The sequence below is a fragment of the Pollicipes pollicipes genome, unplaced genomic scaffold (genome assembly GCF_011947565.3).
Source record: "Pollicipes pollicipes isolate AB1234 unplaced genomic scaffold, Ppol_2.1 Scaffold_332;HRSCAF=371_pilon_pilon_pilon, whole genome shotgun sequence".
NCBI classification, from domain to species: domain Eukaryota; kingdom Metazoa; phylum Arthropoda; class Thecostraca; order Pollicipedomorpha; family Pollicipedidae; genus Pollicipes; species Pollicipes pollicipes.
Window position 1 is genome coordinate 51,578 of NW_023596269.1, and position 18,193 is coordinate 69,770.

At 53.8% G+C, this 18,193-nt stretch overlaps 1 protein-coding gene across 1 annotated transcript in view; it reads right to left on the bottom strand.

Moving 5' to 3' along the window:
• The window catches only part of LOC119091170 (uncharacterized), a 41,762-nt gene extending 24,148 nt beyond the window's left edge, over window positions 1–17,614 (bottom strand). Inside the window, exons 1-9 of the mRNA XM_037213828.1 lie at window positions 17,519–17,614; window positions 8,960–9,041; window positions 7,005–7,169; window positions 5,844–5,954; window positions 4,975–5,137; window positions 4,431–4,555; window positions 1,856–2,110; window positions 1,284–1,420; window positions 124–262 (exon numbers count right to left, since the gene is read on the bottom strand). Coding sequence (XP_037069723.1) covers window positions 124–262; window positions 1,284–1,420; window positions 1,856–2,110; window positions 4,431–4,555; window positions 4,975–5,137; window positions 5,844–5,954; window positions 7,005–7,169; window positions 8,960–9,041; window positions 17,519–17,536 — 1,195 coding nt within the window. The 5' untranslated portion in view covers window positions 17,537–17,614. The remainder of the gene's footprint in view (window positions 1–123; window positions 263–1,283; window positions 1,421–1,855; window positions 2,111–4,430; window positions 4,556–4,974; window positions 5,138–5,843; window positions 5,955–7,004; window positions 7,170–8,959; window positions 9,042–17,518) is intronic.
• Window positions 17,615–18,193: the final 579 nt, after the last annotated feature.

Below are 18,193 nucleotides of genomic sequence, written 5' to 3' on the forward strand. Positions count from 1 at the left end.
AAAAGGGACGACACATGCGGCAGGCAACCCCTTCAAAAAAACGGGGGTGCCTCGGCAGCCTCCCATAAGCTGAAGCATTGCACGTTGCGAGCGCCACAGCGCAGACATCCTACGCCGACTGACCCATGAGGCAGATTTTCTCGAAGTAGTTGAAGCCCTCCCTGGCCTGCAGGTCCTGCACCCGGCCTTGCGTGTTGCGGTCCAGCCGGTAGCAGCGCTGGCTGAAGTAGTCGATCACCAGCGCCGGACATTCGGTGCCCGTCTGCAACGACCCACCTCAGGTCATCCAGCAGGAGCGGGCAGGGTCTGGGCACGACCTGACGTCGGTCAGTGCACGTCGCTGGCCCACGTGTCAGCTTCAGATGCACGTGCTGCAACTGGGCCGAACCGTGGTTAAAGCAGGAGTCGCTTCCTTTGAAGACAAAGTGCGATTTCGTGCCACGCACCCAGGTGGCCGGTTCAATGCCCGTCGCTCAGGTGGGGGTGGGGAAGCAGCAATTGACCCCCGGAAATCACAATAACTAATACAGCTAGACACCAGTTCATAGGGTGTGTTGCCCTGCACGTGAACTTACCTATGTCGCAACGTGAGGTTCCTAGTTCGTGACCTTCGGATAATATAAGATCCGTCGAGGTCAGCCCCAGACCTTCCCATGCAACCACCGTGACCTCAGATACTTTTTCTGAGCAAAAAATAACTGGTGTTCATCTAAGGTCCTATCTTGCCTGACCTTTAGAAGGTCATGGTGACCAAAATCATATAAGACTGCTTCGATTTTTGGATGTGAATAAGCATCAGGGATTACGCTAGGTGGTACGTTGCTAAAAACAACGTATTGATCTGGAGCATAAAAGGTCAGTGACCCACTCCGAACTTAAAGTAGTCCACGGGAAATGTATGATGCGGTGCCTTTTAGGAAAAAATTCAAAATGAGCACTAGATACTATCCCGTACAGCAGCCTTTCGTGTAAGAGTGGATTGGTTTTGACCTTGGCCTGACCTTTGTACCCGACCCTAGGTCAGTGGAATTTCAGCGTTCTTCTTAAGTTAGCGAATTAACGATGGTTCTAGCAAATAATTCGAGCACTAACGGCAAGCTTATACTCGGGCGTCGACCAGACACAGCAAAATGAGAAAATAGGGCTGGGGTCATCACATGCTGTCGGCCGTACCCACCTCATCACGTTGGTCACTGCACGGGGTGATGATGCCCTGGTCAGCCTACCCACCTCATCACACTGGTTACTGCACGGGGTGGTGATGCCTGGTCAGCCGTACCCACCTCATCACACTGGTCACTGCACGGGGTGGTGATGCCCTGGTCGGCTGAGGGCGGCAGCGGGAACGGCTCCTGGTTGGCGCCCCGCAGAATATGACCGGTGACCTTCTCATACGTCAGCACACCGTCGTCGCATGACTCTGTGGGAGACAGGTCACGTTACGCATCACTAGCACTGGACTGGCTGTAAAACGTGTGCCTCTGACATGGGACACGTTTAACAATGTCCTCAGTTTTTGTCGCCGGTGATGTCTGACGCCGCCCACATTATTTCTACCGAAAGGCAATGCATCATTCAGATGGATCACGATATGATCTCGAATCAATGGCGCTGAGCGAACTCATCGCATATCGAAGCTCCCAGAAGACAGGTCAGCATATACCGTTGAATGCAGAGGAGGTCAATGATGAAGTGAGGAACCATACATTCCCGAAGGCACACGGTATCTGCCGACCGCACCAGCTTATGTCCACGCGACCCACGCATTCGAGCTCCATGCCCACGTGAGCTCTACCCCCACCCCCACCCATTCCCACTGACTGTCCACCCCTCTTCGCCGCCCGGTCCGACCCACCAAGCGTGCAGACGCGCTGGCTGGTGACGGCGCCCTCCATGGCCGGCAGCTCGACTCGGCCCAGGCTGACGAAGTCGTCCCCGCTCAGGTAGCAGCGGTTCTTGACCCGGTCAAACGTGTACATGCGACAGACGAAGCGACGCTCGCGGGTGCAGGCGGCCTCGCAGGCGGCTGACGACTCGGCGAAGTCCAACGAGTCCGGCGTCAGCACCATCACGCCCCGCTGGGGAGGGTCGTACCGGCAGTCGGGCAGCTCTGGGGAGGAGGTCGCAGCGTCAGCACCATCACGCCCCGCTGGGGAGGGTCGTACCGACAGTCGGGCAGCTCTGGGGAGGAGGTCACAGCGTCAGCACCATCACGTCCCGCTGGGGAGGGCCGCACTGGAATTCGGGCAATTCTAGGGAAGGGGCCACAGAGTGAGCACCAGCAGGCTATCGCATCACTGTGCGAAGTTTTGGTGACTGCAGTCTGTTCGTTTCCAAGTGAGGGCAGTCCGGTGCAGCCAGAACAGGCGATTCATGGTGAATATGTGTCGAACCGCCAAACGGACCTTGTCAGCAGGCACAGACGCCGGTTGGACTGCGGTCCACGCTAACAGTTATCTTCTGCTGACGAAGGTGGCAATGCAGTGAAGCTCCAGGACATTTAGCGGGTGAAGCACGGGGAAAATACCCCAGTGCCCACACCCGGCCCATTCCCCTTCCCCACTGGCTGGTTACCTCTACTCTTCCTCCACCCACGTGGTCGTGGTGGGGCTAAAACGGCTATGGAAGGAGTTCCATAGCTGTCTTAGTTAGTCCATCATGGACCGGTATACCCCCATAATATATGGCAGTCAATTCACCACATATTTTGTGTCCTTTTCCTCTGAACGCAAGGATAAGGTGACCTCCTAAATTCAAAGAGAAATCCGAATTTCGGGGTAAGTTAGGCAAACCCCTATTGCGGGTATGTCACGCCAATGGCACGACCCCGCTCCAAATTGCTTAACACGCACTCGTATGGGAGTCAAATTGACCCCCCAGGGGTTTCCAGAATGGTTTCCGAATAGCGCGTTGTCGCTGCGCCAAATTTTGCGTAGTTGTAGACAATGTAGTAGCAAATAGTTCGGTATGAAAATTTAGATGAATCTTGTAAGGCCGCTGATCTATGGCAGGTCAAAGTCAGGCCATGGTTTCAGCGAAGTCAATTTCCAGAGATCGTTCAATCTGATGCAACGGCGGAGTGCTAGACGAAGCCACACATCTCTGAGATGCTTTCTTAGGCAGCACAAATATTGAATGTGCAAATTATGTTGATCAAAGGTCAGGTATGAAGGTCAGACCAAGGTCAAAACCAATGTGTTTTACTACTGTAGGGTTTGCTGTATGGGATAGTTTCTGTTGCTTATTTCGAATAGACTTCTCAGAGGGCAGAATAGGTTATTAACCTAAAATGACCCAGGTCAACATTTTGTTTTTTGAAACATGCTGCCTATCGTAATCTTTGTCGCTTATTCAAATGCAAAACTTGGAGCAGTCTTGTATGATTTTGTTCACCATGATCCTCAAAAGGTCAAACAAGGTCACTGACCTTAAAGGAGCATGTGACCTTTTGCTTAGCAACAGGCTCTGGGGGCACTTTGTAGGCCGAGCTGGAATTTGACCTTGTTGGACCTTATTTGATCCGAAGGTCATGACCTAGGAACCTCAAACTTTGACCTCTGTGACTTCATATACAGATCAACATACTCTGTAAATTTCATGTTTCGGGTAAATTTATATTCATAATCAATACCCTGTAAATATGCATAAAGATTTATATATATATATATATATATATATATATATATATACATATACATATATATATATATACATATACATATATATATATAAATATATATATATATATATATTGGAATATTTTGGCAGAATTCTTTCTTTGATACATGTTTGATTAAAGATAACTGCTGACTCAGCATTGACGAGCTTTTTGATGCATCGTCCTAGTTTCCGGGCCTTTGACTTTGCGCCATCGCTTAGATTAAAGATGGTTCGCACAAAATTACTCATATATTCATCACTCTGGTCACCAAGGAAACTAGAACGATGCATCAAAAGGCTCGTCAATGCTGAGTCAGCAGTTATTTTTAATCAAACATATATATATATATATATATATATATATATATATATATATATATATATGTATATATATATGCATATATTCACAGATTCATAAAAAATATAAATGTAAATATAAATACAAATTTATGAATTCATGCCCTGTAAGTTTCATGTTCACGTACAAGTCAACATAGCCTATAGCTTTCTTAGTTTCCGAGATCTCAGGGGGTCAAATTGACCCCCCCCCCCCACATCCGAGCGAAAAGTATCTAGCCGGTCACCAGGGCGTGTGTTAGGCACCTGCCCTTCTCCTCTATCTCGAAGTCTTCTATATGTAGTCACTCTATTACAGTCTTCCGAGCTTAGCCGTCCCTCCCCCAGGTGCGTGATCATGAAAACGGGTGCAGAGCTCCGGTCGCCCCTCCCCCCCCCCCCCCCCCCTCAGCCCCAGACGTTTGGACACTCACGCCTGGCGCACTGGTTCTCCAGATATTCGATGGTGCTGCGGCCGCGGCGGAAGGCCTGTGGCTGCGTGCGCCGGTCCTCCTTGCTGAGCCGACACACTCGCTCCACGCTGTCGTAGTCGGCTGACCTGGCCATCCGAGAAGCACGGGGTCAGGCGCAATAGGGTCAGGGCCGGCCTGCATCCCACGCACGGGCTTCTGCATAAGTGACCGCACTAGAAGAGACAGGGCACGTCCGTTTCTGGGCTGATAGGGTATGGTATCTGTTGGAACGAGAGCGTCACAGCACGATGCTGCGTGGTTTGCAGAATGCCTCGGCTCACATACATGAGAAAAAGCAAGATACCAAATGTGTTTACCAAGTATGTGTGGCAATAAGCATGCATGCTATTCCGGCCCTGAAATACATGATGCGCGATGCTAATTCTATTACGCCATGAAGCACTAGTGCTACTCCAACAAAGGTGTGCCCACTGTGACCGCACCGCGCGGACAGCTCTCTAGTCGCCGGGCCCCCGCTAGCCGGCGGCGGTCGATGACTGCCGACCTGCAGTTGAAATCCTTCTCCGTGAGGCAGGCGCGCTCGCAGTCGACGCGACTCTGGACCGAGGGCATCTCCTTCGTGTCGAACCCATCCAGCATGGCGCCCAACACGCGCTCGAACGCCCAGAGCCGGTCGTCACCGCACATCTCGGTGAACTCCTCCGCCACTGCCGAACAGCGCGGGCCCGGGTTCACATGCGCACATGGTCACCAGAACACACAGTTCCGACTCTGACTATGAGTCACGCACGGCCAGTCGACGTCAGGAGACGACATGGTCTTGGACTCTTACTCAGTCGCATGCATAGTCACCCACTGTCAGGAGACAGGACTGGCACTGCTCGTGCGTACTATTTATTCCCGTCGGAAAACGGTAGTGGGTCATGAATTATGAAACCCGTCGCTTAGCGTACACAATACAGTGGTGGCCGTTATACCCAACGCATATAAGCGGCAGAGAACGACAGGCGGATCCGCACAGGCTGCCGAGCCAATGCTCCAGGCGGCGGGCCGCCCGGAGACAGATCTCACCGCCCCGGAGACAGATCTCACCGTCCCGGAGACAGATCTCACCTCCCCGGAGACAGATCTCACCGCCCCGGAGACGATCTCACCGCCCCGGAGACAGATCTCACCGCCCCGAAGACAGATCTCACCGCCCCGGAGACAGATCTCACCGTCCCGGAGACAGATCTCACTGCCCTGGAGACAGATCTCACCGCCCCGGAGACAGATCTCACCGCCCCGGAGACAGATCTCACCGCCCCGGAGACAGATCTCACCGCCCCGGAGACAGATCGCAGATCTCACCGCCCCGGAGACGGATCTCACTGCCACGGAGACAGATCTCACCGCCCCGGAGACAGATCTCACCGCCACGGAGACAGATCTCCTCGTAGTAGCTGGTGCCTTCTTTGTCGATCAGATCACTCTCTCGAGTGGCGGACTCCAGGTCGTACGACACGCACCTGCCCTCCTCATAGTCTGGAACGAACGTCCGGGATGGTGTCACGCGTGGGAACAGGAGCAGCCTGGCCAGGGTGGGGGTGGTGGTGTCTGCAAGTGCAGGCTAGTTCACAGGTGTGTAATGGTGGGCGTGTTGTCACAGGCTCGCCGTGTGCATCTGCGCACACATTACGCACATCTACGCACGCTTGAGGTAGGATATGTTTTGGAATTTTGCTTGGCTCCGTGATAGAAATACCGCATTTTGTACAGAAAATTGATTCCGATAACCAGGGATTACCGTACGGTTCCGGTCAAGCACCAGCTTCTTATGCACGCAAGCCTGCCTCGGTGTTGACATAAAACCGGCATAGATGAGTTCACGCACTGTTACAGAAGCACCCATGCTGGTCCACTGCAGTCTGACGGTTCCGAGCCGATATACTGAACCCTTGCACCGCATACCGGGTGTGTGACTGAGACAGCGTCTGTTTTCTGAAGAATTTCGCTCAAATCCCCCAGCTCCCAAGGAGCAGCGGGGCAGTCCCGTTAGACTGTCCCACCGTACGTTGGTGTTCGGCGGTACAGCATGTGGCCGCGTTTGCTTTGCGAAGAATGTCTCGAAGTTAAGTATTGGGCTTGGCGGCGCCCACCCAACAAACGAGTACTTACGCTTGTCACGACCGCTTGATGATGGAAGCGGGATTGAGCTTTTCAGACTGTTGTGATCAAATGGCGACCGTGCAAAATAAATGGTAAAGACCTACGAACTAAATATCCCTGCTCCCCAGCTCTTGTTCCATTCACATGGAATTGGATTGGATTGGGTCACGACCGCTTGATGATGGAAGCGGGATTGAGCCTTTCAGACTGTTGTGATCAAATGGCGACCGTGCAAAATAAATGGTAAAGACCTACGAACTAAACATCCCTGCTCCCCAGCTCCTGTCCCATTCACATGAGCCGTACGTCCCTCAGCAGGAGGCGGACGCTTCCACCGTCGGTGACCGGAGGGTCAGTGGGGGCGGGGGGGGGGGGGGGGGGAGGGGGGAGGGATGGGGGACGGCCGCGCCCGGCCCGTAACCTCACCGAGCACGAAGCCGCTGCAGTAGGTGGCCTGGCTGCAGATCGCCGTGCAGTCCCGCAGCACGGGAGAGTTGGTGTTGACCAGCAGGTCACGCTTCTCGGCACCCGACGGCTGGAACGTGCGACCCACCGTCTTCTCGAAGGTCAGCGTGCCGCCGAAACATTGCGCTGGGGGCGGAACAGGGTCGTTAGAGGACACCTGCCACGCGGGAAAGGGTCGTCAGAAGGCACCCGCCACACGGGACGGGTCCTGGAGGTCTCAGCGGCTGCAGCGACCTTGTAAAAGGGCGCATGAGCCATGCGATGACATATATTATATGTAGCTGCATAAAACATTATTGTTCGAGTTGTTCCCCACAGAGCAGAACAGGCACAGCTCGCAGTGCTTCATCCGCATCATCACCTGAACAGGCGCACGGGTGTGGACGGTTGAATACCTTACGCCTGGACGAAGGTCACTTGACTCCCCCCTGCGATCTAAAAAAAAAACTAAGAGAGCCGAAGATGCCAAATTTACAGGGTGAATGATCCTGTAGGAAAACTCGTTTGTGTCAGTATTTGAGCCTCCTAGGTCATTAATTTGGGGTCAAATAAGGTCAAACAAGGTCAAACCCAGAGCGCTTTCCAAAGTGCCCCCAGGTCTCATCATGGAACGGTCTTTAACCTGGATACATGTTCTAAGCAAGAGGTCACTGGTGCTCACTTCAGGCTAGTGACCTTGTTTCAACGTTAGAGGGTCAGAATGACCAAATACCTATGAGATTGCTAAGATTATTTTAAGATCTGAATCGGCGTCAAGGATTACGTTGGGTTATATGCTTCTAAAAAAGGTTGATCCGGGCCATACCAGGTCAGCGACCTTCTCTGACCTTTGGGAAGTTCATGGAAGATGTCTGTTGCGGTTTCTGTTGTCGGTTTCTGTTGTTAAGAAATTGGAGATGAGCACAAGAGGCTACCACATAATTATCAGTAAGATCGCTACACACATCGGGAACATAGGTCCACACATCTGCGGCCTGTCACACAATCCAGAGTTGAGCTGAGGTCACGATCAGCGATCCATACGGATCTGGCCGTTCACCGGCACGGATATCCGCTCAGCGCGGCCGGATCCGCGCCCATTAAGCCGTCCCGCGGCAGCCAAACGCCACAACACGGAGCCGGATGTCGCGTACGGCTCCGATCGAGCCCATTTGGCGGCCTGGTGGAATGTCAACGGTGTCGGAGCATCGGCCCGACCTGGTCAGAAGCCCGAGATCGGAAAGCAAAAAGTATTTTGAAAGAATTGAGCTTCAGGAGAGTTTGGTATGTGAGCTCCAGCAACGGTTAGAGGCTGCATATGCATTGACTGACAAGGACGAGGACGACAAGACCCTTCCTCGGCTAACCCGGAATGTCTGTGACAGGCTTACACTGGCCAGTCCCAACTCTCCATGTCTCCGCAGCTGCCGATCGTGTGGGGCGGGGCAGTGGGGGGGAGGGAGGGGTCCGCCCCAGCGCGGACGCTGGAGTGGCCTTGCGCTGATGACACACGGCTCGGTAACGAGCGGGGGCAGCCGGCGGGGCGGCGATCCGGCTGATCCGGCCTGGCCGCCGCTGCCGCCACCGCAGCCGTGACGTGCCGGTTTGCGCCCAGAGCCGCTCTGCCCGGCTCCGCCCGCTATGGTAGCGGGGTGCGGGGTTGCGGACGTCTGCAACTCTCCCAGCGAGTTGGTTTGGAAGCGAAGATTGATGCACGAACGCGCGGTAACTGAACCATAGCCAGGCTGGATGGGAATCGATGTTTGGATGTGCTTTGCCTTTGTTCCAGTTTTGATGTCGCATGTGGAACGGTGCTTCTTATGGGCTGGAGGTTGATGCGAAGTAAATTTCAGCTATGTGTGGTCCGTACAACCTCGCTTACTCCACATCCTCACCGCGTGTGCTATGTATAGTTGCTTATTCCGGCGGGCACTCACCATTTGAGATGTCAACTGAACAGATGACGACTAGAAGTGTTGTCCACAGTCTCCATACCATGTCGTCTTTCCGCCGCCCCACCTGCAAAGGCACGGAAAGGGCAGCGTAAGCATGGGTCACCATCAACACACCCAACCGGTCACGGGCTGATATTCGACGCATCTGAGACCGTCAGCAGAGGCTCACGATCTCGGCCCGGCGCCAAGGCTGCCCGCGGCGTTGACCGGGAGCGAGGGGACCGGTCCCGTGCAGTGAACCATCGCCGCCAAAGTCAACGTCCGCGCCGATCAGTGCTCGTATTTCACGGTTGTCTAACTCTGCCGGCGGCCACGCCCGCGGTAATGACGGCCGCGCGGCCGCGGCGGCCGGCGAGCTGCGCTGGCCGGGCCGGGCCGCGCCCGGCGGCGACCGCAGGCAGGCGGGGAGCGCACAGAGCGTGGCCAGAAACAGACTGGGCCCGCAGAGGGCAGGGGCAGGGCAGAGTGACGTGGCGGTGGCGGGGCGTGGGGCTGGTGTGATGCACTGACGTAAGGGGAGAAGCGAACGGGCGCAGACTGTTGTCCAAGAGGTAGGGAATAAGAGACAGAGACCATTGTCAGTTGAACGCTATGAGATACAACTGAGATCATGACCCGCTGATGTTGGTCACTTGAAAAGAGCAGTTCGGGAGCAGGAGTACACACGCATGTACCACACAGATTGGATGTCAGGCAATAGAAAGGTGGCCAACACAACATGCTTGGTGTGAATGAGAGTTCCCATCAATAGTGAATCTGAAAATATGTTCCAAACTCGTTCCATTAGCTCGTCTATCTTCACTCTTCACTTCACTCACGTCCCATTCGCTCGTATGTGTAATGTTATCACGTAAATCGAAAGCATCCAACTTACACGTGCTTGCCGGTGTAAGTGCCAGGTTCGAAACATAAACAAGCCTAGCGGTCAGAAGTACACTCTCAAAGGGAAACGGCATACACCTCGCACAAAACCGTGACCTGTTTCACCTAAATTAAGTTTCAAGAATGCTCACGCCACTTATCGAGCGCAACGAGCGCTGAGCACGTCAAGACCGTGACGGTTCATGTTGCTATGTTGACCAGTCGGCTAGCGGTCGCCACCAGAGCGTCACGGGACCGGATGCGGGAGCGAAGCCGGGCGCATGTGCAGATATGCGGTGCAGTTACCGTTAGTACGGTACCGGACCAAGTTCTGCAAAATTTGCAAATCCTGTGCAGTTTGGGTGCGTTCTGTGTGAGTGTTGCACGTCTATATGCTAGCCGAGACTAGGAGCTTCGTGCAAATCCCGCATACTGAATATAATTTTGGACTGTTTAATGCATACGCACATCAGAAACTTGCTGGTACATTATGCCTTTGCTAGAACAAAAATAAAATTGTTTACCGAGCGAACTGAACTCAAGTTTGCTATGGCATCATATCTGAGGTGTGGTTAACGCTACTGAAATGCAGGGAAGGAAACAGTCCTCTTCCGACGTCTTGCTATGCTGCGCCTTTCCTACCAGCCCTTACTCTAACTAACTCTAACTCCTAACTCCAGCCCTGCGCTGGCCGATGCGAGAGATCACCCGCTCTGTTTTGAGGTCAAAGGGTATTAGCGCCCGGCCAACTCGAGGCCGCGCCTGGCTGTGACGTCACAAGCGCATCACGGCCTCGGCGGGGGACCGTGCGGGATGTCATGCCGTTTCCAGGGGCAGGGGCGTACCCAGGGAGCCGACAGGAGGAGCTGGGGAAGGAGCTGAGCGATACCCGCGGCCGTACGGGCATGTGTGGTCTGCTGCTTGGTATTTGCTAATGAAGTACATATTTGGGCTGGATTCGCCACCGCAGTTTTCAATAAGAGTTTTGGGGGTTGAACAACGCGTTCGATCTCTCAGGCTACTGGGAGTTAACAAATCTAGCGCAAAACAACGCAAGGAAATAGAACCCACTGGACGGTAGTCAAGCTCGAGCCCCACATCGTGTACGGTCGTGGGGCAAACGGCTCTCTCCACCCGAGGTTCTCCACCCTCTCCACCTGAGCTTCTCCACCCTCTCCACCTGAGCTTCTCCACCCTCTCCGCCTGAGCTTCTCCACCCTCTCCGCCTGAGCTTCTCCACCCTCTCCACCTGAGCTTCTCCACCCTCTCCGCCTGAGCTTCTCCACCCTCTCCGCCTGAGCTTCTCCGCCCTCTCCGCCTGAGCTTCTCCGCCCTCTCCGCCTGAGCTTCTCCACCCTCTCCGCCTGAGCTTCTCCACCCTCTCCGCCTAAGCTTCTCCACCCTCTCCGCCTGAGCTTCTCCACCCCCTCCGCCTGAGCTTCTCCACCCTCTCCGCCTGAGCTTCTCCACCCTCTCCACCTGAGCTTCTCCACCCTCTCCGCCTGAGCTTCTCCACCCTCTCCGCCTGAGCTTCTCCACTCTCTCCGCAGCTTCAGTCCCCGATCATTTTATCACCACCAACAGCGCACACCTTTATCTGGGCTTGACGGGTAGATGTGTAGTAGATGGGCGAGTGTTGGTCAAGCCCTGTCATGACCAGCCTATAGCAAGTCTCTTCTTCACCACATACGAGGTGTTATCGACAGCGGATTAAAGGGCTTTGAGACGTTTGTATTTTCTCTTACATACCGTTTTTGTTTCTGGAACAAACACAACAGTTTCATCCAGCGAAGTAAGCACGCGGGCATACGGAGCCAGAAAATAACACATCTAGAAGCGACAGCAGAGCTATCGTCATATATCACTTGACGCTCCGAATACTAAATTATCACAATGTATTTTGAACCACACGGACTATGCTCACACCGCATACATCTAAGCACTTAAACGACGTCCCGAATGTGTCTCACAAGGTTTGAGCTGACATAGAGTTGCTCAGCACGAACTTCACAGCTTTTATGCCACGAATGTTGCATTTTGGAGACAGAAAAGCTTGTTAAAAAGTAAATATATCCCTCTTACTAAAGCCGTTTCTACTATCGCCGTTGATGAAACCGGTGGCTCCCATATGCGCACGTCAAAAGTCGCATTGCTCGCTACATTATCTGACCCCGAAAGCAAAAGGGTCGACAAAACTACACTAACGGCCGCGCAGTGAGGCGGCGCCACTTGCCGGTAGTTCTTGTCGCTACACCACCCATCGTCCCTGTCCAGGTGCCATCTACGGTGCACGCAAACGCAACCATTGTGCAAGCAACATGAAGTGTGATTAGCGAGAGGCGTCTACCTGATCCCCTCAGCGTCGAGGGTATATATCTTCCAAATCACCATGCAGACATGAGTGTCATATTGTGGGCAATATGGGCACAGCTCATTACCCTTTGACTTCCCTCACGCTGTGTCGCGAACCCAGCGAGAGAATTAAACGCCAGTGCTCTCACTAAACCGGCCGATGGTGTCTTGTGTTCGAAGCAAGTCTCCGGCACCGTGAGCGCATCACGCGCAGGCGGTGGGGGATAATGGAGAGGCAACGCTTTCTTACAGGCGATTAAGGCTCATAGTATAGATTTTCAAAGAGGTAATCTGCACAGCGGAGACATTGCTTAATTTGGAATACTACCACCGCAGTGGACACACTGGCATCAGCCTAACACCAAATGAGGATCTCCTTGTGATTAATTTGCATTGGCAATCGCTGGCGATTGCATTCTAGGTCTTGTTCATTCAAGTCATTCCGAACTAAGGAATCGTTTCATTTGTAGCATAGATAACATCATACACCAAGAACAAAAACCGGCCAACTTCGCTCGTTCAGAAACTTTGTTTCGAATGGTTTGTTCAGATGACTTAGGGTCCTGTCAGACCTTGTTAAGTGAGCCCTGGAACTATCATTCATGCCGCATTGCTCCAGTACATGGCATCACTGCGTGTCCGGCCCTTTTGATCACACGTGAGTGCGGTAGGCCTTTTTCGTGCTGTATACAATGTTACAACACGGTCGCCTCGCGGCAGGTCGACCGTCTTTGCCACTTGCTAGGTGACCTTTCGTTGTAGATCAGGTCATGTCAGGAACACGCTCCGTACCAAGTGTCATTGGATCACTAGTTTACCATCCGTACAACGGACCACAGATGCGTCGGTATGGCTGAACAATGGATGAAGGGCTTTTGAATGAATGTCACATTGTATGCGCTCCAAAGGCGACATTTCCCTCTGTGCAGCGTTCTAGTGTGCCTCATCATAAAGCGATTGCTGTTTAACAGTGACGAAACTGACTATCGAGAGGCATGCATGGAGCTGCTGATGTCGTTAGGATTGGGACCACCTATTAGGCGTTTTGCGTTCCGGACATCAATACGGACGCTGCATTCTTCGTGGGTAGTGTTTCAGCGTGGTAACGTGAGCTGCATCAGTGTTCAGAACTCCCCTGGCGCCTTTGCACGGACCGTAACCATAGTCAGCAAGGTTAAAGGACACCGCGCAAGGCTCATTACACTGACTGCCTTATGATTACTACGAGTCACGCTTACGGAATAGTGACGACCTTGGAAGAACAAAGCAACTATGCATCTTCGTGCGTGACGGGAATGTGTGTATAGCTGTGTCTGGCTTTGAGTACAGAGCTTCTGTCGTTAATGATTCGTTGCCGATGTGAATTACAACGAATCTGCTGCATGTGAAGCATGTAGCGTTGATAAAACCCTCAAAAGGCCGCAGCCAGCATGCCCTTGAAAAGCACGTCTAATTGCTTCCGAACAGTGCCGTTCTTCGAAGGCCGTTTACTACACCTTTTGAGGTTAACTCGTCTAGTTTTACTTGACGAAATATGTTTAGTAAATTATGTTACTTTACGAGCACCGTGTGCATCTCAGTCCAGAGCACGTTTCGAATTAATCTCTGGAAATATTGAGCTGGAGCGTCTTGGGGTATAAAAGTCAGCACATGCTATCGGCCAAGGCTTTGTTTAGAGTCTAATGTGGACCGGGTCACGTAACGTACCTAACTCAGAAAATGACCATGCGTTTTCGGTGCTGGAGATACGAAATAAGAACTCAGACGGGGCTGTTTACAAAACATATCGGCCAATCATTGCGATTGGGTCAATCGCTAAAGGGCACTGGTTTTGCACCTCTGCTCCAATCCGCACGACCCCTAACCCCGAAACCTCCGCTCCAGTCCATATGTCCCACGCCACCGAGCCCCGGATCCGTCCACATGTCCCGTATCCCCGGATATCCGCCCCGGTCCACCTGACCCCAGACAACTTCCCCATGGTCCACACGTCTTGCGTCCCGAGCCTTCACTCCACTCCACGCGTCCCACGCCGCCGCACGGCGCCGTCCACCCGTCTACCCGCCCGTCCCGCCACGTCCGGCGGCGCGCCGGGCGGGCCGCCGCCCCGGCCGGCGCACGTCCGCGGCCGCTGACCGGCAAAAAGGCGGTGGGGTGGGGCGCGTCCGCGGCCCGGGAGGGGAGCCGCCCGCACGTGATGGCCCACCGCGCCCCGCCCAGGGGGACGCTGGCCGCCCGTTCCGGCAGGGCACGCGTCCGAGCGACAGCCCTGGCAGCGGACATCGCCTTCCGCGCCACGGCTTCCGGCGTCAGGCCACTTTGCGAGGGGTCGCGGATGTGTGAATGGGGCCTACCGCAAAATAAACAGGAGGGACTTGGGCTGCCACGAAATGCGACTGTTTGTTGTCGGATCAGATTCCTGAATTCGCAAAACAATCCTTGCCAACTTGTTATATTCATATGAGTTATTCCCAGCATGCGCTCAGCACATATGCTTACACTTCACAACAACCGAACTCGTGATGATTGACGTTGTTATCTAAGATTATCTGCTCAGGTTTGCGGAGCCGAGGAGCATCGAGCGCCCCCATGGCGGACCCGCAGCCGGGCTCCTGCAGACGCGTGCCCCACTTCCGGCGGCCGCCAGAGGTGCGGGGAGGCGTGAGTCACGTCACCGCACCGTCACGCCTCCTGAAGACGCGCAGCGGCGCATCCGACCGCTCAATGCCAAGGGCGGGGCGGCACAGCCACAGCGTCACGCGGCACCGGTCACGTGGTCTGGGATCACTCTCACCGACAGGTGCGTCGCTGCGGTTGCGGCGCTTCACTGCGTCTCGCGGGGATTGGCGCGTGCGCGCTGGGAACATGCACTGGGCCCTTCATCTAGGAAATGCAAGAGACAGGTACAAGGTCCAGGATGCATCGAAAGCGACCGGTGATTGCTGGTGGACAGATCGCTGCTCGCTGATTAGGATCCATGTGCTCAGGACCGATGCTGACAAATCAGCGCGAGTAAAGGAGTGCATCAAAGGGCAGGGGTGTTTCCGGGATTTTTAATGTTGGTGCGAATTTGTGTGGGTGCGTCGAAGATTCTAGGGAATTGCTTTGCCGCTTAACGCATGCTTGAAATTCTTACTGGAAGTACCAACTCAGATGACGAGATCGGTTCGAGGGCATCAGCCACACCATGAGCGGCGCATGAAAGGGAGGTAGGCGGGGTCGGCATAGCACTGAGCTTTTCGAAAGAATAGATTACCTCCCGTGGTCAAAAGCGGGAGATTTGAATAATCTGCCACTGTGCAAAGAGCTGGACAATCCCGGACCTTGTTGCAAAAAGCATGTCATGTTGATTAAATACTGTTTGGCGCGTGGGAATTGGGTGAAATGTGGACAACACCGCTAATCCTATCAGAATGCATGCGGTGTTTCAGAATGTTAATCGAGATAGTTGCTATTTCCCTTTACGAGGCCGCATGCTGGAAATCGCGAAATGTTTGCCGTCGAGATTTGGGAGGCAATTTTCCATCTAGATTAGAAAGGTGTTTCCAATTTCGCGCCCAAGGCACATGTGCAATTATCAAATGCCTTTGGCTGAGTTGTTTGGCTCACCAACGGATAGTGCACCTTTTGAGGTGGTAAAAGGCCGATTTTAGTGTAGACGTATTCGAATGGACGAGCAATTTAATGTTTGGGCAAAGCCAACACAAATTGATGCATTAATGCCCTTTTCATGCCAGCCATTTCGAGCGGTGCCTAACTTGGTCTCGCTGCATTTTATAGGCACGTAAGCATAAAATGCACAGAAAATAGGACAAACGGCGGGTGAAACCAGTCATTCGCCGTCAGGCCCTACCAAATAGCTGGTAAACTTTGCTGTGGAAGCTTTCTTATTGTCATCTTGTACCATTCGTCATGTTACGCTTGTGTTGTTGGTTTCATGCCAACAAATGATGAAGTAGTGAAAATGTGAAATAACAGAAAGGTGCATGATAACCAAACAAAAGCGTCACCGAGGTGAATGGCTTTGATGGTCCTGACGGCAATGAAAACGGATTTCACTTCGACTTCCTTTTATCGTAGCATTTGAGCATTCAGCTTTGGTTCCAAATTAGGCCCCTGTTTCATACTGCCTGCGTAAACAGAGCCTAAATTTAAAGATAGGCTTTGTACTTCGTCTTTGGTCTTAATGTTATGGGCTAAACTAACATGTTGTCATCATGGCAGTTCAGTTAGATGTTGCCCCGTGTTTGTTTCATCTCCGACTGGGCCCTAGTTATGGCTTAAATTGTGCATAATTTTTACGGCCCAAAGACGAAACTTTCGACCAAAAGAAATATGCCATATGAATGAGGTAAGTGCATCTCAATCTTCTACGTGTTTATATCAATATTTTTCGGAGGATCCATTCTCTTAAATGTCCTATCTCATCGGTTGTCAGACTGGTGATATGTGGTCATACGAACGCGGACATGCGTGCACGCGTGGCGAACGGCGTAACGGGGAGGCGGACGAACCCGGGAAAAAGCCTAACGGTTAGGGGAACATTTACGTGTCTAGATCGTCTTGGCGAGGAGCGATGTGAGTCGGCAAAGACCGACGTCATCCGCCGCTGCACATACACCACCGCGCTGCGGATGGCACCCGTTACTGGGACGGTCCTATGCAGGTCCAGGGATGAGGTGGATTGGATTGCAGGTGTGTGAAATTCAGAAATCACTCCTGTTGACGATTGCATACTGGCTCTTGACACATTTTGTTGAGTTAACGTTGGATTGTATGCGTCTGAATTTCATCCTCAATGCATTTCTTCGTAAACATCAGACCCAGAGCTCTCGCTGTACATTTTCGGACATTTTGTACCTCGAGAAAGGAAGTCGAGTGCGTAATTTTGAACAGAGTCGACGAACTACGAATATAAATGACGGTCTGCAAAGTTTGTCCTTACATCTTAAGTCCGCGTGACAAGAACGTGCCCCCAGCCAAATCTGAGCTCCTCTGCGCCTGGTCATCAACTCAAGTTTTATCCAACAGTAAGCAAGATTAGAAGGTGTTTGTCGCCACCACGCTTGCTAATCACAAAGTAAACACAGAGTTTACTCTGTAAAAACAGAGAGCTTACGGGACTCATCACAAAGTACAGCACGAAAACATACGGAAGCGTAGCCAGCGTAAACTAACGGCGGCCAGCCACCCAGTTCACCAAGAGACAGAGCCAGGGACTATTCCAACCATTCATACTACATCACTAGCCCACCCTCTCCCCATGCCGGGAGGACAGACAACCAAGTCCTAGACGTCCCCCACCTCCCCGCCCCTCGTGGGCCTCACCTTCTTTCCAGTCGTCATCTCGCCTCTCTGATCCGCCGCATGCCGCGCGGGCGTCTCCGACCGTCTCCACTCCGACGAACGCGGCGCGGGCGCGGCGGGCGGGGGCGACGCGACCGGCAGCGGACGCGGCGGCGCGGCTCTGGTCGCGGCGCTCGTCTGACGCCGCGCTCCCCGCGCCATTTGGGTCACTGTTCGCGCGCTGGTTCCGCTACGCTTCCCCGCAGGCCCGCTTCCGGTTGGTGTGGCGGCGCGCCGGCGGCAACGCCTGCCGATGGCGGGGCGCGCGCTGGTGCCCCGCTGATGCGGCTGGGGTGGAGGGCGACCCGGGGAGAGGGGCCGTGACCTGTGCTGGCTCCAACGCTGGTGCCCCGCTGATGCGACTGGGGTGGAGGGCGACCCGTGGAGAGGGGCCGTGACCTGTGCTGGCTCCAACGCTGGTGCTCCGCTGATGCGGCTGGGGTGGAGGGCGACCCGGGGAAGGGGCCGTGACCTGTGCTGGTTCCGATGCTGGTGCCGATGCTGATGCGGCTGGGGTGGAGGGCGACCCGGGGAAGGGGGCCGTGACCTGTCCTGGCTCAAACGTTGGTGTCTCCGCTGATTCGGCTGGGGTGGAGGGCGACCCGGGGAAGGGGGCCGTGACCTGTGCTGGCTCCAACGCTGGTGCCCCACTGATGC